Source organism: Colias eurytheme, chromosome 7 (genome assembly GCF_061535395.1).
Source record: "Colias eurytheme isolate Ceu_HAF_F1 chromosome 7, ilColEury1 Martin Lab GWU primary, whole genome shotgun sequence".
NCBI classification, from domain to species: domain Eukaryota; kingdom Metazoa; phylum Arthropoda; class Insecta; order Lepidoptera; family Pieridae; genus Colias; species Colias eurytheme.
This window is the reverse complement of record NC_142986.1, coordinates 5597986-5624415: the sequence shown is the minus strand read 5'-3', so window position 1 is coordinate 5624415 and position 26430 is coordinate 5597986. Positions and strand designations below refer to the sequence as shown.

The window sequence follows — 26430 nt, the reverse complement described above, 5'->3', positions numbered from 1 at the left end:
ATTTTTTTATAATCTCTGGCATCTTCAAAATAACAAACGTAAAGTTACGACTTTTTGGATATTAACTATAAAATATACAACCTATACGTCTACCGATTTAGAATTTTGAAATATGCGATGGTTTTGAAATAAACAAGAAATACTTGAAATTAGCGCGCGACCAGCCAATATAGCGAGAGCCGCCCTGTACCTTCCTACCCCGATCGCTGCACGAGTCATTCCCGCTACGGCCGTCACACGGGGAACTTGTGTCGCTCGCGCAATCGTAAAAAAGGGTGACAACACGATAAGACAAAATGAGACAAATGGGGACAATAAAGAAAATAAGAAGAAGAAACATAAAGGTTGGAGAAAAAAGAATGCTTACAATTGGAACAAATTAATGAAGAAGTTGGTTTTATTTTAAATTTGATGATAATTGTATTATAGACGATGTTTGATATGTACCCCTGTTTTAAGTACATAACGAATGTGTAAGATTTTTTTCATTTATAGCATAGATAATCTTTTCAGAAATCCGGAATCCAGAAGGAAAATAAACCCACTGATTGTTCACAATGTGAACCCACTCCTTCGTAAGTACCTTTATTCAGTCAAAAATGTATGTTATCAACGTTCTACTGGTTTTATCGCATGATTCCATTTTTAGCAAAAAGCAACAAAGTGCAAAGAAATAAAAAATCATGGTGAACTTAGTGGAAGTATGGCGGACATAATATGGAACAGGAGCTCATTGGAGTAGTATTATATTTAAAAAAAATACGAAAAAATTTCAAGAATTACATTTCTTAGTAGGTGGTAGATAAGTATGTTGTATAAAGAATTTGATGTTGATATTTATTTCATTTATACTTACTACACCTGTGCGGGAAATTGCTTAGTACTAAAACAGGTTTATATTCATATTTACATAGTAATGTGAGTTTTAATTTCGAAAAATTTTGTGTAAGTATATTAAATTGAGTTCCTGGGTGATCTGGAAACACAATTGGGCCCGGAAGATGGCGCTGCAGTCACTCCTCCTAATCACATGAACCGATTTGGATGAATATTTGTGTGCACATTTCATTGTTGTGGGATGATTGGTTGATTCGTTTTCACATTAGCTAATATGTATTATGTATTTTTGTTGTAAACTTAATTTAATGTTTATAATACATTATTATTGGTATAAATAAGCCAGTGTTCGTCTCACATTGCTGTACCTGCCTACCTACCCTACCAGGGCCTAACTTTGTTCTGGCTATTTTATTTTGATTATTTGTAATGAATAATTACAATTATAATAGAGTGCAAAAAATAAATACATGCGTCAATATATTTTGTGTTTTTTTTTAAACAATTTTTCTATTTAAAAAAATATCATTCCGACCGCGGCTTTGCCCGCTTGGAATTAGGTTATATCGTGAATCCTGTTTTATCCCACAGAAGTGTTCAGTTCGGATAAAAAGTATCCTATGTGTAAATCCAGGCAATTAGCTATATTTTATCAAAATTGGTAATGTAGTCTTGACGTGATTAAGTAACAACTAACAAAAAAATATACAAATTAACATCCAAAGTTTCGCATCAGTTTTACTGTATTAGTGATATCTTCCACTCTTGACTTTGACTGAGAAGAATTAGGGTTTATAACTTCTTTCAGAAATAGTACCTTTCATTTCTGGGCATGATGTAATATCTACGTCAGCATCAAATTCTATCTAAATCAATTCAGTAGTCCGCGTTATTGATTACCATTTCATTTTTTCAGAGTAACAATATTTTTTGTTATTTTAAAGATTATATTTTATAACCTGTATTATTTTGTAATAAAGTAAACATTACGAAATAATAATAATTATTAATAATGTCTAAGTAGTTGTTGGAAAGAAGATTATTTGTTTATAAGCAAGAAAATAAAACCAATAAATCAACAATTGAATAAATGTATAACAATATTATAACTGTATGACGACTCCATACATGTTTGTCCCGAGTCGGCCAGCGGCAGCGCGGCGAGTTTGCAAGAATGACTTCGCGCACACCCGCGTTCGCGATAGCGAGCTATTAGACTCCGCCCGCCAAGCAGTGGATTTTTTTTTGTGTATCGTCTTAATGAGCAACAATCATCTCATTACAATGACTGATAGCAGGAACATAGGCCGCCTGATAATAATGATTTATATGCTAGTAAAAACTGTCTTAAGCTTATACTTTATCGGGCGTTGTTGTTGATATAGAAACTAATTAAACCTAGATAAGGACACGATAAGCGACTGTCTGACAATAGTTTATGGGAATTGGGAACAATACCTAATCGAATAAACAAGGCTCCACTTACTTGCACTCTTTAAAATCCTTTACCCAAGCTTAGTAAGTATAGATAAGACAGTCGAATTTTAATATTGGTGTACTTATTGTCTATTGATGCTATAATATGGCGTGCTATGTTGTTGATGTTGTATGTATGTCATATTATGTGCTATGTGAGTAAATGGTTTGTATTTAAGGCATTCTACACCCTTGATGATAATAAATAGTACTTATTCTGGTATAATATTTGCAATAATTAGATAATTCTCAATCATACTATCTTACTTTCTCCGACTAGATTGTTTTATTTATTTCAGGTTTTTTTCCTACAGCAAATTGTATCAAGAGCATCTACAAATTATAATAGCTATTTTTTGATTAAGGAGATAAGATATTAGACCAGACATAAATAAATATAACGTATTTTCATTACATACAAAGCATTGAAATCATACTACGTTATAACGGCTTCGTTCTTTCTTTTTTTGCACTTAATAATATGTAATTGTTTGGTTTTTCGTTCAATGACCCAAAATAATAAAAAAAAAAACACAATCTAGGATTAATTTATATTAAGTGTAAGAAAATTACCTATATATATGTACTTAACTTTATTATACCTACTTAATTAAAAACTTAAGAATTTAACATTAAAACCGTTCCTCATAAAAAGAAAAGTACACGCCATTTGAAAGTAAAAATACTAAACAAATACAATGTAAGAACAACGTGTATTGATATAGATATTCCGTGATGTAATTACACCTAATATGCACATGATCATATGAAACGATCTCAATTGGCACGACGGACGTCTATCAACGCAATCTGTACGCAACAACGTACTCGTAATGTACTATTTCAGGAAGGGGGTCAATGACCAGTGTATCGCTCATTTAGCTATAAACAAAGTTTATCGAACGTACCAACAATACAATAGAATAACAGCGACAATAAAGCAAAAGCACCAGTCTACACTCTACGGTGAACGCAGCGCATTTTTCCGCGCCATAAGTGTCGAGCACATTACTGCGTTCCATATTTTCCTGTTTATTAATTATTATATTATGCTGCGATTACACTGTTTATATTATAATACAATACAAATTAAAATAAAGCTTAAACTTTAATTATACCTTAATAAAGATAAAGCGAATATAACTTCAAATCTCTTCGTCTGAGCAAAGGAAGCTAAAATCGATGTTATTCTTTAAAAATTATTTTGTCGCCGATAAAGGAGAATGGGCAAATTGGGCCTGAAACTTGGGCTAGGACCAATACACACGAAATATTGTTGTTGTGATAGATCATTACACATACCTTACGAAATAAATAAAATAAAAAAATAAATCAACCGGGTTCTTGTACAGTCAAGGCAAAAAGTTTTATTTATTTGGCTATTATTTTTCGCACAATAACGGTGTTTTTAATTCGAGTGAAGTAAATATGAATCAAAATGTCACTGGAGTGTTTAAGTTTAACCACAAAAAACGTCTAACTACGTTGAATTATAATAAAGTGAATAAACACGGTTTATGTACCTGTTACAAAACATAATATTAGTGTATTTCGTTTATTAGAAGGCTTATGATTAGTACGTATTTGTAAGTGAAAGTGAATTGGAGTAACATAAAGATATTGTCATTGTCTTATAACAGTTATTTATTGCAAAAAATATTATACACAAAGAAATAAAACTTGATGTGACTGTACAAAAACCCGGTTGATTATTTTTTTATATATATTTTTCCCGTTATGTATGTGTTATGATCTATTATAAAAACAATATCTCATGTGTATTGGTCCAACTCAAGGGTTCAGGCCCAACTTCCATAGTAAAATGCCCATTCTCCTTTCAAATCAATATTTTAGAAGAACAACTTTATAATTATGGTTAGGGAGCCAGGTGCAAATTGGGTTCATTATTTCCTCTCAAGAGATAATTCGTCAGAAGCATCAGAGTATAGTATTATAAAGCCTCGTGAACGTCAGCTGGCGCTCGGTTGGGGGGGTGAGCGGTTGTAGCCTCCCACGCACATAGGAAAAAAAATACATTCATTCATTCATTTCCTCTCAGCTAAAAATTTGTCAAATTGTAGCTAACCCAATATCTCAACGAAAAAAAATAGTCAGCTGGTTACAACATGGTGTATTATACGTCAGCTGGTGTCTCGAACATGAAAGTTAAATTTAAGGAAAAATTTATTTTCCGTTATTTCCTCTCAAACAAAAATTTACCTGATGATAGCTTATATGTAACTGTGGATAAATATATATGTCAGCTGGCTGTATCTTGGTGGAAAAACCGTCAGCTGATACGGGAGGCTACAACCGCTCTTCCCCCCAACCGAGCTCCAGCTGACGTTCACGAGGCTTCATAATACTATACTTTGATGCATTTTACTAATTACCGCTTGAGAGGAACTTGGTCATAAAATCTGTTCCTGGCTCCCGTACTATTATAGTTATGTGGAGTTATAGCTTATCTTAGAATCATGCATTATTCTTCTTTTATATTTTTTGTAATTATTTTTTCAATAGATATACTTACTTACATACGGATACCACTTTTGTTAGACGCTGATATATTATCTTAAATTTGTGTGCACAAGTTCTTATACGACATTCCCATAGACAGGTGTTAAAATACAAGGTGGCACTTGGTTAAATATTAAATAACCGTGTTCCAACTTAACGAATAAACGTGAGGACAGATTGTTTTATCTGTAATGATGTAGGTATAAAATAATATTTTTTAGGAAACACATTGAGATACATGTACTAGTACATAGGAAACATTATTTTCTTATAATTATGTATAAGTTTCTATTAAGGTAGCTGCAAAAACTAAAACAAAAAAAACTAAGTAAAAGTAGATAACTAAATAAATTTTACCTCACTCGATAATATTTAAATGATGTAAATTCGCGTATTTATTTTGGCAGTTTGTTGACCTGATTATCGGACAATTTATAATGTTGAATCTTATCGTTCTAAATTCTAATCGAAGAACAAAATATTTCGAACTAAATAATTACGGCGACTAATTTAAAAATTGTGCAAATCTTTGATCATCTTGATTCTTGATTAATGATTTCCCACTTCTCATTTCCTTATATTTTAGACATTACTTATTTAGTTATGTTAATTATTTTTTTCGCGTCTAGATCGTTAAAGAATGGGTATAGAGAAAAATTGTTCCCTCATCGTCCTCGCATGTCAGCACTCCGGGTCGATTACATGATTATTGCCACATTATTGCAGAAGAAAATATTTATATCTACAATATTACTAAATAAGGAAAAACAATGCCATTAGAAAATTATTTCAATGCGGATTCGGAATAAATGACAAATCATACTTCTTGGTTTATTGACCCAATATTTACCTACATTTATAATAGTACCCATAGGTATTCTTAACCTATGGTTCATCATCCTATAGGAAAACTGAGACACTGAGTCATAGCAGGCATTGCGTCTAACTGACTAGAAGGTTCGCGGTTAGGAACTCGTTCTCGACGCATTTATCATTTGTTGTATTGTTTGACAGTTACCATCTGCTTGAAGACACTGAATTGTCCACATAGTGCGTAACTATATGAGATGTCATAAGTTGTTGATACTATGCATAACGTTAGGTAGGTACTAGGTAGTTAAATCGGTTCTGAGCGTTTTAAGTAATAGCCAACAGGTGAACATATATCTACAAAAAAATAACATTCGTCGAATTCAAATATCCTTTTTTAGAAACCCGTTAGTAATAAAAAAAAGATTTTTGTTTGGCGCCTTTTAACTTTTTCCACATTCTTCTTTCACAGTGGCAAAAGACAAGATACAAAGTTCACGTCTTCGAATACTAGTGAATAAAATCTTTACAAATTAATGTAATTAACCTGTCTTTGTTGTTGTGTCGTAGCATTTTATTACATTGAAATTTAATGAAAATGTACCAATGTCCGTGCATCTGTTTACTGTGAGAGATATGAAATAAGTAATAGAAACGCAGACATTTTTACGATTTTTTTTCTTTCCTGAATGTCACTAGTAAAATACAAAAACACAACCATTATGACTTTGTTATTATTATCTATATAGAAAATAAAATATGTGAGTAAAATTCTTATAAAAGCTGAAGTCATCAACCGCGTTTTAGACGTAGAAGAAACCACTAAGTCATAAGGTCACTTATTATTCATGCAAGAGTTTCCTGTACCAAAACTACGAATTTTACAAAGTTCTATTAAAACAACATATTGAACATAATCATCGCCTTTGAGATTCAGAATAATATTCTGTCTGAGAATCGTTTTGAAATGATTATTAATAATTATTATTTATTATGCCTTGACTATGAGGGTATACCTACAACTTGCACACGCTTGCGATAAATTTAATCACTATGCAGTCATACATAAATAAATCTAAACAATGCTAAGCATTACTCATTAATTGTTTATTAAGGATACTATTCTGAATGTTAATAGTCTCATAGTGGATGCGACAATGCGACAATTCACACAGTAGCATACCTATTAAAAGAAAGATCTAAGATCATGGAAATAGCAAGAAGACTTGAATGAGGAAAAAAAGTTATGTGATGATTTCTTGTCGAGCCAGTTGGAGGCTCCAGTAGTTCTGTAAGAAATATGCGTAGAAAATTTTAATACAATATGAAATAAAAATATATGTATTCAAAACATAAACATGGAAAGCATAGTAACAATGCCTATGTTATGGTGTGTGCTCGTGTTACGTAAGGCCTACGATACACAGCGTATCTTTATGAGCCTTTGTCTTGATTGCTTCGAAGCGTAATGCGCGCGTACAGTCGCTTTCAACAGTGAATTAAAAAAATATATACATACTTATATATATATGGCATGTCTAGTGTAGTAATGATTAAAGCAACGTTTTTCAAGAACAAGGAAAAATATGAAATAGAGCAACAAATAAGGAACCTATAAAATTTTCAATCTACCAAATTAGGAAGCATTAAATGTATTCATATTAGTTCCATAAAGATAAAACTGCCTTTGTAAATTATTTAGATAATGAGGAAATGCACACTTAATTCTACCTAAAATATTCGCAATAAGATCGGATGCGCAGTTCAATGATTTCAAGACATTTTTTGCACAATCAAGTTTACTAACGAGCAGGCTTTTTTCCTTCTAATATTGGCAAAAATGTCGATACTCATTCGGAAACTTATTTTCAGTTCGTACATTAACTCGGCAGGTTAAAGGCCAATGAACTTTAAATACGCAAATTTCTTTACCGACATTTTCTAATTCATTTCCCATTAATTTATTTTATAATTTATTCAAAGTGAACAAGATAGAACATATAGTATATGCATGTAAAACAATGTTTTTGTAGTCCTTTAACTACCTACTCAATCAATATTAGGAATCATAAATATTGCTACCGATTACGGGGCATTGAATGTGGAAACAGGATTTTTGCAGTTTCATTTTCATTAAAAAATGAAACACACTATGAAAAACGTGTTGAATGAAAAAATTAAGAACATAATATTATTATCTTGTATCCCGCGTTACGTTAAATTGTAAAAAATATATGCATGCTAATTCGAAATAACGCGCAAGATAATTTTATATTGCTTAAGTAAACCTAAATCATAACTTATCTATTAAATATCAAGTTAACTTAATTATTAAAGTAAGACAAAAGTTTGATTCTATAATTTGTATGATGCGATAAATATTAACTGTTTTTTTTGTGACGTATGTGGACACTGGACGTGGTAAATGTAAAATAGTTAGTACAAAACTTATCCTGCTTAGCCCCCGAAATTTTTTTTATAATCTTTATCTAATATATTTTACATATAAGAACAACAAATGTATTATTTGACGATGTAAGTAAGTAATTGTTCGCGACAGTACCAAGTAGCGGTAGTAAAAATCATATCATAAGCTACCGGGTCAGTCGCCGATATGCTCAATACATATTGTACGTGATATGAAAGTATATTAAATATTCACAACAACCAAGTACCTGCTAAACTGAAAAAAATATTTAACCCATTACGTTTATTAAAAACTAATTTTCTTAAAAAAGCATTGATACTTAAAATATTTCAACAATCAACATGCTTTTATTTTTATTCTCATGAACCACCGTAAAAATGTACGCAGAATTATGAAAACATATAAAGGCTAGTTGGAAAAAAATATCTTATCGATGGTAAGCGGCTAAGCCCATAAATAAACACGGAACAATTTCGACGGAGCGGATTGTAAGTTTTGCGATTTCCTTTTTTAACGTCTACCCTTGAAAACGTGACTTTCCTTATTTATTTATTATTAATGATTTGGAATGGATTTTATTTGTATATGCTACGTCTTATATTCATCACCACTTAACAATAGATTGTTATTATTTTAAGTTACTTTTCTTGCATTTTTAATCTTTCCAGAGTCGAGAGTCGATAATGTATCGCTTAGCAATGTAAAATACGTTTTATCAAGCTTTGTCCTATTTTCAATCCAATTTCCAAGTCAAATTTTCGCCGATTCTATGATTCACATTATCAGTTATCACCTCCAGCCTCCTGATTCTCACATACAAACTTGGGTAAAAATTGCACACAAAGCTATATAAAGGAGGAAAACAACAAATGATAGCCAGACTTTTCATATGTGCATTAATTAATTTGTACTATTTTATTTTTCATCCTAATAAATTGTCAAATTTAGTCTAATACATACATCAATGATTAACCAGTAGTGAAGTCACAAAAGAGTTATTATATACCGATATATATACAGTAAATTTTATTCTACCACACATCTTGCTTGTTATCTAATCACAGTTCATTGTACAAATATTAGATAATGGGACCCCTTATCATACCCATCCAGCAGCAATTATTATTATCACTGAACTAACATTCGTTCTCGTATTTACTTTCTTGCGTTCAAAATGTCGACTGATACAAGACAATTTTAAGACGGCTTAAGCCAACTTCTTATTTGGCTTATACATATTTCCATATAATTGATAACGAGCAAGGAAATGTTCTTTCTGCCGGAAATATCGGCTCTTATGTAGTATGTACTTTGATAGAATTATGTGTCTGTTCAATCTGTTGCATTTATTATGTGTATAATATTATGATGATAATACTTCTGGTTTGGTGCAAAATATTCTTCTAATAGTTACTATGATACTAGAGTCTGGCCAGCCAAAGCTGAACCCAGTGATTCTTGTAGCGGCCACACTATGGAATGTTTCTGGATGTCAGTTTTGTTGAAAACGGTTCAAATCATTTGCTTTAATAACGTTTAAATCCTGCTTTGTTGTGTTCCTAATGTACCTATATACTATGATCACCTTTAAGAATATCAAAAGTATCAAAATGTTTTTTTCCTTCTAAAGCCGATGTTACCAGGTCCATATTTTTTAAATTTGCCGCACTTTACTGGGTTAAGCTTTGGCTGGCCATACCTTATGACTTATGTCAGGTAAGTTCGTTTAACTGTACAAAAATTATGCAATTGGCTTAAATGTCGATTTATTCAAGGCTACACACAGAGTCGTATATACATATATATAATCAGCGTTATCTTTTACTATATTATCGGTAAATAATTCATGCTTAATGTATAAAAATTATATAAGGTATCTACATATATCGTTTGTGAAGTATATTTAAGTTTATTTTTACATGAATCTACTAATAGGGCCTATTAAAATTATTATCACTAAAAATACCTAAGCCAGCCCTGACTGTAGTTCTTACCAACTAACCCTGACATAAGTCCTAAGCCAAATTATTAAAATTAATCATTATTCTTCAGATTTCACAATATCGATATAAACTACCTACATACCTACATGCTCAGAAGAAAGTATCTTTCTACCTACATATTGTTTTTTTGGTCTGCAGTCAGGCCTAGGGACATTGTGCAATAAAACTACATCGAAATCCTTTTAGTCGTTTCAAGTTTACTGCAGATATTTCGGTATTTTATTCCCGTCTGTAAGACGACGATGTAATCCAACTCAAAAACTTTAAATATTTAACTTACATTATACAACTAAGTACTTACTCACTTAAAACGATTCCATAATATATAATCGACTAGGTTTCCGCCCGCGCAGTCATAGAAAAACCCGCATAGTTCCCGTTCCCGTGGGTTTTCCGGGATTGCGTCATTTTCCCGGGATAAAAAGTAGCCTATGTCCTTTCTCGGGTATCAAAATATCTCCATACCAAATTTCATGAAAATTGGTTCAGTAGTTTAGGCGTGATTGAGTAACAGACAGACAGACCGAGTTACTTTCGCATTTATAATATTAGTATGGATAGATAAACTAAAAGGGAATTTTTGCAAACAATTAAAAATTTCTACCTACCCGCATGTGATGCACACGTGGGGTAACCATAAAATGCATTCGTGCGTAAAAGTCACATTGCTTTAGTTTATTAGTTCTATTTATCAAAAGTAAGTCTTAATTAACAGCACACCAAGTTTATAAAAATGCGTTCATTATGTACAGCCAAGATTATCACATCCGTTTTGTATGTTTAGATGTATTTGCAAAAATGTACTTTAACTGTATGGGAATAAAGATTGTTTTATTTATTTAGTTCATTTGGCCGGGCCCGGGCGGTTTTGTCAAGGTTCGGCCTTATCTGGATATTTGGTTACAAGAGTGGCCGACTGGGCTCCAGGAATTGCAACTCGATGCTAGTTAGTAAACTTCTAAATTAACAGTTTTTATGTTTATGAATTAAACCTACTGATATGACAATATCTAAACATTGTACATATGATATGTGTATAGTAACTAGGAATAAGTAGTTACTAACAAACATTTTTATTATAAATATTGCTTACTTTCAAATTAGAGATTTTATGAGCTCATAGTAATTATAAAATGGTACCTAGTTCTTCTAGCTAGTTTATATCGTTTGTTATTTATTTATTTTGTTTAATTTGTATGTATTCTTAAATTCTAGCCAGTTATAGGCCACATTAAAAAATTAAAACGTTTTCATAAGAAAATCCAAGCGAAACTTTAATTCAATAAGACAATTTAATTACTTATAATAACTGGTACAAAAACTTTACACAAATCTGCTAAAGTAAATTGTGTAGTTAACGAATGTAGATTACATTTTTAACTGGTATATAACTTTTTATAATTCAGCCCCAAGGCCGTACATATTTAAAACCTCATTGTTCTGCTCACTGGTTACTCACTTAACGATAAAAAGTAAATGCGTTTTATATTGGTGTGGTTTTTACCAACTTTACTTTTTAGTAATTACTCTATTTTTCGATAGATTCGTAACTTGGTCACAGTTCCACTCGAAACATCTAAATATATGTGTATGTAACATTTGGCCAATAGGTACCTGCGACTTCTTACGCGTGGGTATAAAGTAATCTCTAATATCCAATTATATCCATAATTAAGGTGTACCTATATAATATCCAGGAAAGTAATTTTTTACATTGTTATATGGTATTTCCTCAACTTTCATTTCTTTTTTTTCAACTTTTTTATGAAACTCGGTTTAGTGTTTTAGCTGCTTCTTTGAACATATTGTATGTACATGGATGGTGAATGCCCTATAAATTCTTCCCACAATTATCATCTAAATATTTCATTTTGCCAATCACACCCAGAGTATTTCATATTCTTTATGGGATATCTAAGAATATCACAAAGAATATATTATTTACATTTAATATGATGAATTTGACGTCTCACTATCATTTGTCTAAATATAAAAGTCTATATGCATTGTGTGTAAGCAAAAACTACAAACTACTTCAATTAAGATTCTGCCTTTGTAATTTAGAATCTGTATATTGTTTCATTAGCAACTAAAATAAGTAGTTTTCATTAAATTTAACCGAAACATTACTTTCATCTTCATATAATATAGCTTTAGATAATATAATATATCTGTATGGAAGCAATTCACAAAGCATCAAGCTGGTTCGCCAACGCTTCGTCTCATGCCCAACTTACGTAATGAATGTAGCAAAAAACGTTGCAAACTATTGTGTGACTTTGGTTCCGGGTTCGATTGTTTGTTACAAGCTCTTTCACAACCACTACATATTTCGACTTATATTTCTTACACTTAAGAATGTTATAGGATTGCAGGATATGGAACTGGGAGGACAAGAAAACAAAAATAAAAAAATTTAACATATTTTGACTATAATTCAATAAAAATGCAGATGGAAAATAAGGGAAACTTACAAGAAAATGTCATAAACAAGCTTTAGCCTTAATTTGTTTTGTCCGTAAGAGATAATAGTCATTTTTTGGAAGATTAACTTATAATGAAAATTAAATTAAAAAATTAAATACTTAATTATAAGTGACATAGGTACTAGAGTTTTAAACTAATGCATGTTATATTAAATGACTCATGATAATATTACTAACATTAAGTTACAAAGTAATCATACTTATATTCAAATGTCCGTTTAAATACAAAAGAAATTAAATAAATCAACTTTAATGGTTTATAATTCGTAATGAACTGATAATAAATAATATTCGCGAACTTCATGAAAACGCTTAAAACTAAATACTTAATATTAGGTACAAAATTATTATCTTTTAGTGGTCAGCATGCATCGACTTGAATGACACGGAGAAAAACTGAAAATATTGTATAATCAAATATACTGGTTAACAAAACAACAACACTACCGCCTCAGTTCTATCATCGTCAGTTATAAATAATACAAAACCAAGAATAGGAAAAATGCTATTTTATTATACGTTAATATATGAGAGTACAAAAATAGTATCAATATGTGGCGCGAGGATACAATTCCTTTGTATGTAAGAATAACATGTCGTCTGTTCATATCAGAATTTCTCCTAATCACTTAATTGGTCCCTTAATTAAATCTTTAAACTTTGTTATATAAATATTATAAAATATCACACTTTAAATTCAAAGAAAAAAACTATTCTACGTCGAAACTAATCACTTAGCTCTGTCAAAAAGTACAAAATAATAACTGTGCCAATTTGAATATTATATTCAAAAGAGACAATAAATAAACAATCCATCTATTTCGATAAACTAAAAATTAAATATTATAATCGATTTATTTCTGTTATAAAGTAAAAGGCACTCATTGTGTGCGCGGTGCGCGGTCGACGGCTTGGAAGCGCGAGGGGAGAGGCCGCCTCCACGCACCCTGCAACCGCTCGCCATTTGTATCAACTGGCTTCTTACACTATTGTCTTCGATCATTTTATAATACAAGTACGTCGGTACAGAGCAAAGAGACATTGACGGGTGTATTCTCCGATTTTTATTTGCGTCCGGACACGATAGCATCGAGCGAGGGGCTCGAGTATGGATGAAAAAAATAACCACCAAAACTGAGAAACTGGTTTACGTTCGCTGCTCGCCCTCGCTCGACGAAAAAAAGAAAAATCCTCGCAGACGAGCCGCTGGAGGCGGCGCGCGGCAGGATCGCTGCGATAGCTCTTAAATGAGCTACAGATGATTGATATGGCTAGCGGCATTCGTTAGTCGCAATCTTGTAATCATGTTCAGGTTCGCGAATGGTGCTATAAACTAGGTAAACAATAGCGCAATATCTCTGAGAATAAACCCGTAAAGTCTAGGTAGTCGGTCATTTCCACTCGGATAATTTTGTGGCAAAACAATTAAATTGAGGTACCAAAAGTGGAAGCGATCGACTCATGAACTGAAACGAGCCACGTCCCGTCGACGCGTACCTCGTCCGTATGCGGTGCGGCATCGCAGCTGCTAGCTACAAATACAATAATTATAGTTAAGAGACTCGAAATAAATAATAAATTATTATCTTAATCCTTAAAAATAGATCACGAGCGCCTTCTCGCGGTACGGTACCGAGCGCGGATAGGCAGTTTACGAAATAAATAATAATAATGTAACTATAAACTAACTTTACAGAGACCACCGCTCGGCGGAGGATCGCATCGGGAAGACTTCCGCGAGCTACGCAATAAATATCTAATATTATAAGGTGCCATTTACAAGTGCGTGCCGATAACTTAAAAAGATGAATACCACTATATTCACACCGCAAACTTTCGAGACGCCAGTAACACTTTTATCTTTAAAATATTACAGGGAAATGTACTAAGGACATCAGTAGACTGGAGATCATTCGTTGAGCGGGTGTGCGGGCGCGAGGCGCGACGAGCGGGACGGCTCGGGCGCTGGCTGGAAGACGTCGAGTAGGCACTAAGGTGACGGACGATCCTTATACGCTACGCTCGATTCGTTAACTTAGGACTAGGCAGTTCGCACCTAAGCGATCACAAGATCGCCAAACGCTGATGACAGGCGGTTGAACACAGGTAGCCTTTCCTCTTCTGGGTCTGGCGATTGCGTGGGACGGAACGCAAAGGCTGACGCATGCGCGGGCGGTGACATCGCTGGAGGCGATTGAGGAGTCAACGGAGATTGCGGGGTCAACGGGGAGTGTGGGGATCGCGGCGAACGGGAACCATCGCTCATGTAAGAAGCTAGAGAACCACCGGATGACAAGGACGCTAATGAACCACCAGGGGATGAGGGCTCACGGCGTCTCGCCTCTTCTGCGTTGTGGACAAAGTGACAACGTGGTCCATATGGACAGAAACCGACCGAGTGAAAAGTGCGGCACAATTCTGTCTTGTATTTTGGGTGGCGTTGAAGATTGCGAAGCTCACGGACGCCATGAGCGAATTGACACTTGTCTCCATATTTGCATACGCCAGCTTCCTCAAAAGGTCTGCAAAGTTCGGTCTTGTATCTGCTGGTGGCTGGCGGTGGTGGGGCCGGGTCGCTGGTCGTACGTTCGAGCCGTCGATGGCCTAGGCTGTTCAGGATCCCTGCGAGAGCTCTCTGTGCAGGAACGGATGCTGCGCGTGTCAACACGGCGTGTTGGTCCCATGTGACACTGGTGGTGACCGTGGTCGCACCAACGGGGCCGAGCGCACTGTTTAGCGCCCCAGTCATCGTCTGCACTGGTCGAGATTGGTTCTGAAAAAAAGAAAACAATAGCTTTATTTAAAACCGTCACATGGATAAGAAATTGGGTGTTAGTTGTTACCGAATAACTACTGATATAATTATTTAAACAGTAATTGAAAATAACCTTTAAATATCACTCAAATGGGCAAAAAATAAAATGAAATTTGAAGCAATATTTATAGAGAGATAACTAAACAACAAAATATATGGCACAAGTTTTTCTAAAGTACGGTTTAAAATTTTTTTGCTAAACAAAAAAACCTATTCAATCTGGTTGCGAAGGGTTCTATACCTGCTAGTGAACAAAAAAAGATCCCTTGGCACTGCCTTCATCTACCTGCTATTTTGGCGATGGCTTTAAGTTAAAATTGTTAATATTCCCAATTAACTAAACCTTAACTGGCACATTACAACCCCGGGGTGAACCGAATTTTAATGGCTACAACCAGATTGTATCCGTCCGGTCTCCTGCCGTGAATTATTTATTTTGTTTAAAAATGGACGCTTTCAATGTTAGCTGTTTCTTATTCCAGCGGAGTTTAAAAATGCAAATGTTCGTTTGGTCGCCTTTTGTTTCTTAGGATCGTCGAACTTAGCTACGAGACATCACCATAACAATATAAGAGGCACGGGTATAGTAGTATAGTCGCTGTGATTGTATACTATTGTTCAGTAAACGTCGTTCCGTTGCCGCAATGAGGAGTAATTGTTATCGCGACAGTATATTAGAGAAATGGTCGTCATTTGAACAGCATTCATTGATTACATGATTGCTTGTGATAGTTATTTCTGGCAATGTCTGGTATTTATTACAAAGGGTTAAGCGGCTAAACTTTTATTAGGCGTTTTATATATTAATCCGTCAGTCCTCGGATCACAGACACAATAGAAAATCTATTGTGTCTCGGCCCGATCGGGCCGCTCGGTGGTCAATGGGTTAAAATAAATATCGTATAGTATTATTATTATTTTACACATACAGCAATAAAGATATTCTACATCAAATTATATATATGTACCTACAGCTATGCAATCAACATAGGGTAGATTCTAAAAGGGCATTGTTTATATATCATTATTCACAATATTGTTATCCAAACTGAGAGATTAACTATAACTAAGGTCGTCTAGCTCCATGGTAGTTACATTAATAGTTAATGTATCTCCGCATCTTGTATGCGGCCTCAATCGATGTGAATGACACATCATTGTATATTCTATTCGCCTATGCTTTGGTCGGAGCTCATAAACACAAAAACACTTGTGTTTTGGAATAAAACAGACCCATTATTATGTGTATCATATACGCCGCAAAATCGGAAATAATTTGTACCGACCGAGGAATAAACTTGTTTAAATTCTCCGCTGTTTTGGCATTTGTTATATAGGCAATAATTCCAAACTTATTTTAAATAACCTTTAGGCCGCTTGTTTTAAACAATTGTATTAACGATAAAACACAATAGACAAAGACGTGCATATGTAGGTTCGTCATCTGTTTACGCAAGTAACTTGAGTAAAATGTCTACTATAAGCATAAAGCGCAAGGCAAACAACTGCGCCAGAGCAATAAGGGTATGCGAGTGCCTATTGTGAATTTCTGTGTTTCTAGTTTCACCAATGAGAAAGATCTATTGCTAAGAATTTTCAATAAGCGATGAGCCGGCAAATTCCAGAAAACCTTTACTGTACTAGCTTATATAATATGTTGGATATACCTATGGGTTCCGACCTATAGAGCGAAGAATGCCATTCACATCGTAACATCTTTAACTTGTGTTGAAATAAAATAATTAATTCTATTACTAATCGAAGTGAAAATTACAAAATACATTATAATAGTGATTTTAAACGCTAGAAGGCGAAAGTGTGACCAACGAATGAACGGCGTTGTTCCATCTCAAAACTTGGCAGTGAAAAGCTCAAGGGTTACAAGTTACAACTCCGGTCACCAAGTGTCGATGGAAAACGGTGACCGAAGTGTAATTAGAGTTATCAGAGCGAAACATTGGCTAAGCGCTTTCCATCGGACGTTGCGCCGACTGAGCTGTAGGGAAAATTGTAATCACTGTCGATTTCAAACGGCCGCAACTACACCGAGGGCAATCAGACGCTATTATACACAATTTACATTAGCATGTAACAATTAGAGAAACGTCACGCCACCAGTTTACACAAGCCACCAGTATATATGCCTCCGTTTAGCAAACACGGTCTAAAGCATTTCCAAGTATAGCAAGAAAATTCCAAAGTGAGCACGGGCGATGTATCATCTCATGTGTGTGCTGTGTCTATTAGCGTGCGATTGTGTCAACCGAGCGGACACGCGGCCACAGCACTTGTTTGTTCTTCTCTTTGTTAGCAACACGTTGCATAAACCACACACTCCAATGTGCCCGAACAGGAAACTAAATTATCACGACGTATGTCGACCAATGATTAGAATACCATTTAGGGATCACTAAAACTAAAATGACTTACTTCATCGTGATTCAAGCGATTTGTAGAAAGGCCATTGACTTTTCAGATAATACTTGTGTATTCATAAAGACACAATTTTTATCAACGTTTTTAATCAGATAAGTCCAAATTATACAACGCATCAAAGATTAGATCGTAAGGAAACAGCGTAAGTGCAATTGCAACCTGTACATAAGTAAATACTATTTATTAGCATGCGCCTAATTCATACGTTATGTAATAATGTAAGGCGATCTAAATCCTCTACAACTGTGGAATACACGATGATCTCAAACATATGATAATGTCAACATTACGAAAACCGGCAAATCAGCTTAAAAACCAAATGAGGATAACACAAACAGGATTTTAAAATAATAATTATAAAATTTACCGGCCAACTTATAAAAATGGCACCGCGCTTCGTATAGAAATGCGTTAAAGAAGGTTACCCAAATGTTTTTATTGAATATCTATCACTAAAAAGATATTATTCATGAATAATATTCTGTTAATTTTTTTTTATAGTTAAGCTCGAAATAGAGTTATTTTTGTGTGGTTATCGACCCGACTGAAAACACTCATGACAGCATGTGTATTTACTTTAGCAATGAGTAAAATTTACACCTCGCCGATTCTTGCGAGTGTACATGCGAGGTCCTGCTAAATATATTCTGTTTTCAGATAACCTAAGAGGGCAACGGCACCGCAACAAAGAGACAAATTCAGGTTACCGGTTTTCAGCAAATGTTAAACGGTACAAAGATCGAATTTTAACAATTCAAATCACGACCGCGAAAAGATTTAAAACTAACCCAGTTTATAACAAAGACTAGACTAAACATTTTACATCTGTATAGATTTAAAACAAACGCAAAAGTTATCGTATCACATTATCTATAAATGTTGTTAAACTATAATATTGCTATAACGATAATATCATTTATTATCTTGGAGACGTTTTCATTATGGATACGTCTATTATTTCCTGCAACATAATACAAATAACATGAACTCGATTCGAAGACAGTCTCGTGACAATTGATATAGCGACAACCAAACAAGGGACCACTCGTAGCTTAATTGAACGTTAATTGGTTTTAATCAAATGCGTTCTATATTTAAATGAACTTTTAACGATATAAAACGCTCGGTCGTCGCAATAACTTTTTTGTTTTTATCAGAGATGGATTTAATGTCTAGACTTCTGCTAATCTGAACACTTTAAACTTTAATTATCAACAAAGTTTAACATTAAACTAGACTTCGCGTGGGATTTGCGACACATGCGTCATATAGGTGGGTCCTTTCTCGGGACAGAGCTTAAATCAAGGGAGAATCAATTGTTGAATCGTTCATCGTTGTTCTTTTTCTTGTAAAGGCATTATTTAATTAATTTATTAGAAAAGTAAAACATATGAAAATAATATCAATATATTTTTTCGTAATATTATCCTATGATAAACAGGATTATTCATTTGGTTATGATCAAATAAGTTTGACGGGCTATCCAAATTGGCCCATTTCTCCAAGAGCCAAGACGAGGGTCTTGTCGATTGCTACCATCACGTTTATTGAATGATTGCGCGAAAATAACCAGCGCAGAGATCCTGTGTCCCCTCGTAAGTCTCACAAACAGCCTCCAATAATGGCAATATAGTCATTAACCTTTCAATCTTACGCCTCGCCCCTTTTGTCTTATATAAAAACGTTCTCTTTGTTTGTTTAGATTTGCATATAAGGGAGGTTGGTGTCGCGAGTCGCGGTTAATACTTGCGCGGATGTCTCATACATTGTTTTTCTATTGTTAAACTTTACGACGCTATTTTGCATTCGTACATTGTTTACGTATTACTATGTATAGTTCAATAAATATTGATATCTTTATTGGAGATACATAAACAACGAGATTAATAAGGCTTTCTTTGAAAGCATTAAATGGAGTATTTTGAAATCATAAACAAAGAGCTATGAATCAGTCTGTGACAGAGCGTTACAACTGACTGCTGTCTGTTTTAACTGTGTGTCGTTATATAAATGACGCATTTACCACAACCGGTCTCATTATTACAAAAGATAACATTACGAGCACATATAAATGTAATAATTGCCATACATTCCATTAATAGCTACAGAATGTCAATTTGTACGGCTTATGCTCTCCCGCAAAGACTAGGAATCCGATGGTAACGTAATTGGAACGAACACTTGTTGATTAGTGCAGTTGGGGAGAAGATAGAATTAGAATTGAAACATATATACGAATATATTCAACGAGACACTTGCTTTTTTGGGATGTAGGAATTATGAGATAACCACGCATGTGGGCTGTGATAATTATTAAAGTATGTTGATGACTAATGAAATGATATTTCAGGATGCTAGTGATCCTACACACATATCGCATGCCTATCGGCTATATGTTAAGCGTGACTTCGCGCGACTGGTGGGTGAGTAAGACCGGACGCGCACCGGCCACCTCGCATGCAGATTGGCCGCCGACTCTGATTGCGATGCAAGAACGCGCCGCCTATGGTAAAAATTCCATCACTCGTTCACCTTTATTTGAATACCCACAGAACGATTGTTTCTGGTTATTATTCGAAACAATACGACATATTGAATTTAGAATTTTCACAGAGACGCTAGCCGTACAGGAAATCACGTAGTAGAAGCCGATGTTTCGAGAATCGTTGAATCGTTGTCTGTTAACGACTATTACATTACGTTATTAACGACCACATCTAATGCACATATGAGTTCGTTGACATAAACAATGGCACGATATTGACATGCGGCAGTTAAACTTATAACCACAATCTCACATTGTTGAACTAGTCGACTTCGTGAAACGTGTTATAAAACAACAACAGCGTTGGGACATGACACGTAGGTACATATTGTAAAGCGCAGTTGAGAAATAATATTTACATCTTTCATCGGAGCGCTGCAACTACATGATGACTAAGACGTTTGAGCTCGATTAAAGATGGACGAACGCGGGTTATGGCGGGCCAGTGTGGCGTGTTTATTGCGAGCGCTATAAACTTCGAAGCGAGGTGGAGCCGTAAAGCGAGTGTCAACAAAGGGCTCCGTACAAGTCGAGCATGTTTACCCCTCGGCCGTTCAAAGCAGAGGAAGTAGTCCCCTGGTCGGGCCGCTTTTAGCACCTCCTTATTTATAGATGCAACAACAGAAAGCTGCCTCGATGTCGATTTGCAGAACAGGACGAGTAAACAACGTCGCTCACGACAACTATGTTAACAGTCAACTATGGTTATAGTTATGATAATGTTAAACACGAGTCGAAATATGTTAAAAATGTTTGAATAGAACAAGTCATTAGTGTCGATCATTAGGGACCTTACGTCAATCATATCTCGTTGCAGCAATTCCTTTGTCCGCGCAATTTTTATTGTTGCGTCACATCGGGCAAAACTTTCCCCGCGATTTGTAGAATATGACTAATACAAAAATAATAGTGAACAATGGAAAAACATTTTCTATGCCCAACATGTTGTTAGCTCCTATTGTGTTGACGGTCAAGTACAAGCAAATTTTCGCTGCCCATTTTAGAAAGTTATCAAAACCCTTTTAAAGCGTAATGAACATAGTCTAATTGTTTTCAAGCCGAGTTGAATGTCAACAGTGAGAGATAGCGAAATGGCTGAGGACGAGTACGTACACAATTGTATCTTGAAACAAATTTATGTTGGTTAAATACTTGACGAGTAATAATTTCAATAAAAACCTCGACCGCCAGCAAATAGACACTGTTTAGTTGCAAGTGCATCGACATTGCAAGGTCAATGTTAGTTACAAGGTTACTAGATAGCTTTTGGCTATTTTTATACTAGACTCCTAGCAAATATGATTAGATTTAATATCTTGTAATATGTATAGTGTGAAATTATTTTATATCTAATTAGGTACTATTAAAATTCGTAAACGATGCGATGACTGCGAAGCGACACGATATAACGGATTTCTTCAAAACATTAAAAATTTAACAAGCATGCTCGAAAAGTTTAGGTCATCATTTTTACGAAAATGATTGAGTTAACAGTTCAACTTACAGAGTTCGTTACTCCATCATCGACCATGTAATCGGGTCTCACCTGAAATAAAAAAATGTTTTAATTAAAGGCATTGCATTTTTATAGTATGTATCATGTATTGGAGGTTATTACACGCATACAATGTGTAAATTGATCATAAATAAATATAAGTCAAAAGTAGGTATAATAATATACTTCTCGATAAATACTAAATAAGCAAGACAATAGAAGTCCTCCAAAAATGTGCTGACCCCATTAGTAAATCATCCCAAGCATTTAAACTTTTAATTTAAACGTATCCTGTAGGTTGAATAAAATTAATAAGCATCTAGTAGGCAGCGAACCGGTCTCGGATGAAAGCGATAGCTTCCTATAAGAAAGTAAAACCGTACTCTACGCCAGCTAGCGCCCGGAAAACTAAGATAATTATTTTGTACTCAACAAATTAGATCATATTTAATTTACAGATAAAAGCAACAGCTGAAGATTGAAATTATATGTCATAGTCTTACGCCTTACGGTATACATATATTCGTATAGAAATTCAATAAGCCATGATAATTATTTAAGAAATTGCTCTGGGACCTACTTTGACACTAGGTAACACTTATAATGAAATAATTTTAAAGGAACTTTATTGATAAATAAAGTTAAAAAAATATTCACTTCAATTTTATTAATTATAACAACAACAAAGGGTTTCAATTTGACTAAATATTTTGTTCACAATCTAACACCTGTTATCATAAAACATCTTTAGTATATTTGTGAAAATATTAACTAAAGAGTAAAGAGTATCGTGTTATTTTCTTTAATGTCATTTAAATCAAATTGTACGAAATTACCTACTGATCCCGCATTCCGTTGGCTAAGTGAACGATTTGTTTTATCATTACATTAATAAATATCGCAAAACTGGTTTAACGAAATTATACCTAATTATTTGTTTTACGTTAAAGTTTTAAAGAATTTATAGATGGTCTAGGACTTAGGAGTAACATCTTCCTATATTAAGATTTGTGGATACTCGCGAGACAGTTGACAGGCAGCACTCAGGTCCAGGGAACATTTACTTGTGAACGTTACGTCACTTCATCAGAATTGACCCCGGTACCCGAGTACCAACAAACAAGTCATACAATGATCCAACGCAACCGGCTGTACCCTAATTAAATCAGACGACGATGTCTTCAATCTCACTTTGACACACAATGTAATTACTTCCAAGAAATTATATCATATCTTCTATATTCAATAGTATGCAAGGGCTCTTTCAAATTTAACAACATTGGCAGGTAAAGGTAGTACCTATTCATTATGCTTGTTTAATGAATACGTGAGTAGTTTTCGAATGTTTATAACGATTTTAAAGATAATCATAAAATAAATGAAAATAAATCGAAAGATTTTCTCAATACCGGTTATTAAATGTCCGCTAACACACGGTAAAACCAAGTGTTTACGGCTCGTAACTTACAAGATGTTTATTTTAATTATATTCGTTATTACTGCCAACTAAATAAGTTTACAAATAAAAGTTATGTATATAAATTAAATATTTCAATACATGTACAATTTCGCGATGGTTCTACATTGAAATAAACGAATTTTTAACGGTTTTTCATTTAATGGTACGGTGATAAGGTAATGTATCCGTGACGAGTAGGAATCGGCGATTTAATATCGTATATGACGGAAGAAGGGGCCCAAAAGGCTATTTTTAAAAAGAGTGACGTCAGCAATTCTGACGTCACCATCATCAGAGCAGGCGCTCATACTCGAAGTAGAACGCCTGTGGGTATTTTTTACTGCCTTTTTAATCTACGTGGAAATTATAGAGAGAGCTCCGAACGCTCCAACGGCCGGCGAGTGAATGTCCTCTGTGCCGTCGGTCGCTCGTATTTAAAGCAAACAATGACTCACAAGAATTAGTTGGAGTGTTGCCACTCGAATTTTTACAATGAATTTTCATCAGTTTTAACAAACATTAATTATTTCGTTAATTTAATTATTTCATTAGTGGTTGATTAATGAATCAACCACTTATTTAAAAAGATCAAAGTAAACTTTAGCTAGTTTTAATTATTTAGTAGTTTGAGGGTAGTCGTTTATCGTCGTTGCGCCGACATATAAAATTGTAAAGGAAAAAAAAATATCTGCGAGTTTTCAAGCAGTTCTTGTTATGTGTAAGTGACAGTTGGAAGTCGGGTTCAGTTTTGCGCACGATCAACGAAGCAATCGCAGCCACTTGTGCTAATGAAACACTTCAATTGAATTGGGGACATTAATTCAGCGAGCGTATCGTTGCTGTTTACATTGCTAACAAATAATAATAGATACCTCCAGACGCGCATGGAAAATTACTGATCAGCCCATCGAGATAGTATGTACTACGTACTAGAGAGGCGATCGCTACTACACTCTCTTTAACACGAGCTAGAGGTAAGAATCACAAGTCTCTTTAGTCTGTGTCGGACTGTGCCCCCCGCTTGCCGCGTCAACACGTGTTATTGCTCTGTTCAAAATGCCTTCGTGTTTGCTTAGATATTGTTTTACAAGTTCCCATAATACAAACAAAGCCCGAGGAGTGACTTTTCACCAGTAAGTTTCCTTATTATGAGTAAGTCATGCATTTTACTAATATTGTTATCATTTTGCGAAAAATCACCACGCGTTCTGCGTTTCGCGCCATTTTTCATAGACTAATAGCACAGACGTGACACTATCGATGAGTCTGTTAAAAAAATGTAACTGGATTTTTTTAACTATGTATATATATTATATACTAGGAAAGATTATCGTGGTGTAGTACCTAAATATTTATACTTTTACCCGACTACGCAAAGTAAAACGGTAGGTTATATTAAGTAATATTTATTTATTTACCTATTTTTATTTATTAAAAAAAGGTTAATCAACAGTTGTTCCAATAGGATTTATAAATTATTATGCACAACAATTACAAATAAACACAACATTCACAGAAACTAATACAGTAAAAGTTCCTTAATCGCGCTTCCTTTATTCGTGTTTTCACTATTCGCGGATTAAAAAAACCCAATTTCTATATTCACGACTAAAAATTTTTTTATTCGCGGATTTAATAAGTACATACATAATAATAAAATTATTCCAATAGGTATCTTACCCAATATCCTTGTCAAATGGAATAATAAGAAAGTAAAATAGATCTTATTACAAGTTTGCCTAAAGTACATAATATTATGTTCTTAAATGATATCGCCGAGGCCTTTGACACAAGCCGCCTTTGTCGCAAGCCACCTCTGCGGCGATTGATGTTTTTGAGAATGTAAATAAACAGAATGGAAGCAACCTTATAACTCAATAAATAAAGTATATTTTTAAATGTAGTTCCGTTTATAGTAAAAGCCGCTTTGCGTATTTATTGTTTCGTCTTTCACATTCGTTACAAAAATTGTGATCGAGTAAGGGGGCGTCCATAAATTTCGTGAGGTGTTTTTTTAAATTTTCTGCACCTCCCTCCCCCCCTGGTGAGATGTCGTGAGAATTTATTCAACCCCTCCCCCATCCTCGAATCTCACGTGAGATTTTTCAAAATGTGAGTTTCTTATACGTAAACGCCATCAACATTGAATCATCGTATCCATTTAATTAGGGCTATTATAAACCAATACTCCAAAATTCGATTACATCATGAAGCAAAAACTGATAAAACTATTGATTACTGCACAAAACGACAAAAGCTTACTAAATTGATATTATTTAAAGGAAATTAAAATACATAGTTTAATATAAAATCCTCGTTTTATTAATTCCCTAGTATCAGTACCACCAGATAGTACCGAGTAAACAGATTGCACAATGTGTCGCATCTGCACGCATTGCTTAATCTTTGAACTTGAAGCCACGCCTCGCTCGTTCCACACGTACCCCACCACATCGGCCGCGCGCAATGTTTTTGTTTGGAATAACCCCTCTAGTAGTACATACTATCTCGATGGATCAGCCAAGTTATTACAATTTTGCTTTAAAATTAACTGTATATTCGAATTATTGAAAAGAAATACTAATTTTAAGGAAATACATATATGTATACATAATTTGCGTTTGAAAGACACAAAAAAAAACATACCGGCCGAATTGATAACCTCCCCCTTTTTTTGAAGTCGGTTAAAAATACCTATGTTAAAGGGCTGTAAATCTAATCGATCCAAAATAAATTCAACGTTCGTCCGTATCATCAACCGTTTAAATACTTAAAACTTTAGGTACACCAGACATTAGGATGTATGCAATTAACGGTTGATAAACTGCCATAAAATAGCCACAAACTTTAATGATCGTGTTAACATCGACTTACGTTGTCTAGTTGATCAACATTATTGGATTATCTTGTAGTTAATTTACTATCATAAAGTGCATGTACGTATAAACTGTTCAGTTTTCATGACAATGACTTTCATAAGTTTCTGTCAGCATTTTCAATTACTATTTCCGTTTTAAATAAATATGATATTATTCTGTAACCTCACTTCAATGACTCACACGGTCACACCGTCTTACTGTTTTCAAGCTTAGGTGATAGGTGTAAGTAAGAATATTTCAA

The 26430-nt window shown here is 34.2% G+C and overlaps 1 protein-coding gene across 2 annotated transcripts in view; it reads right to left on the bottom strand.

Annotated features, from left to right (window-relative positions):
• Positions 1-12483: 12483 nt before the first annotated feature.
• Positions 12484-26430, bottom strand: part of Tis11 (Tis11 zinc finger protein) — a 38687-nt gene continuing 24740 nt past the window's right edge. The window contains exons 2-3 of one of the 2 annotated variants that reach the window (XM_090104108.1): positions 21861-21902; positions 12484-15333 (exon numbers count right to left, since the gene is read on the bottom strand). In XM_090104108.1, coding sequence (XP_089960234.1) covers positions 14617-15333; positions 21861-21902 — 759 coding nt within the window. In that variant the 3' untranslated portion in view covers positions 12484-14616. The remainder of the gene's footprint in view (positions 15334-21860; positions 21903-26430) is intronic. The other variant, XM_090104109.1, reaches the window with a different exon arrangement.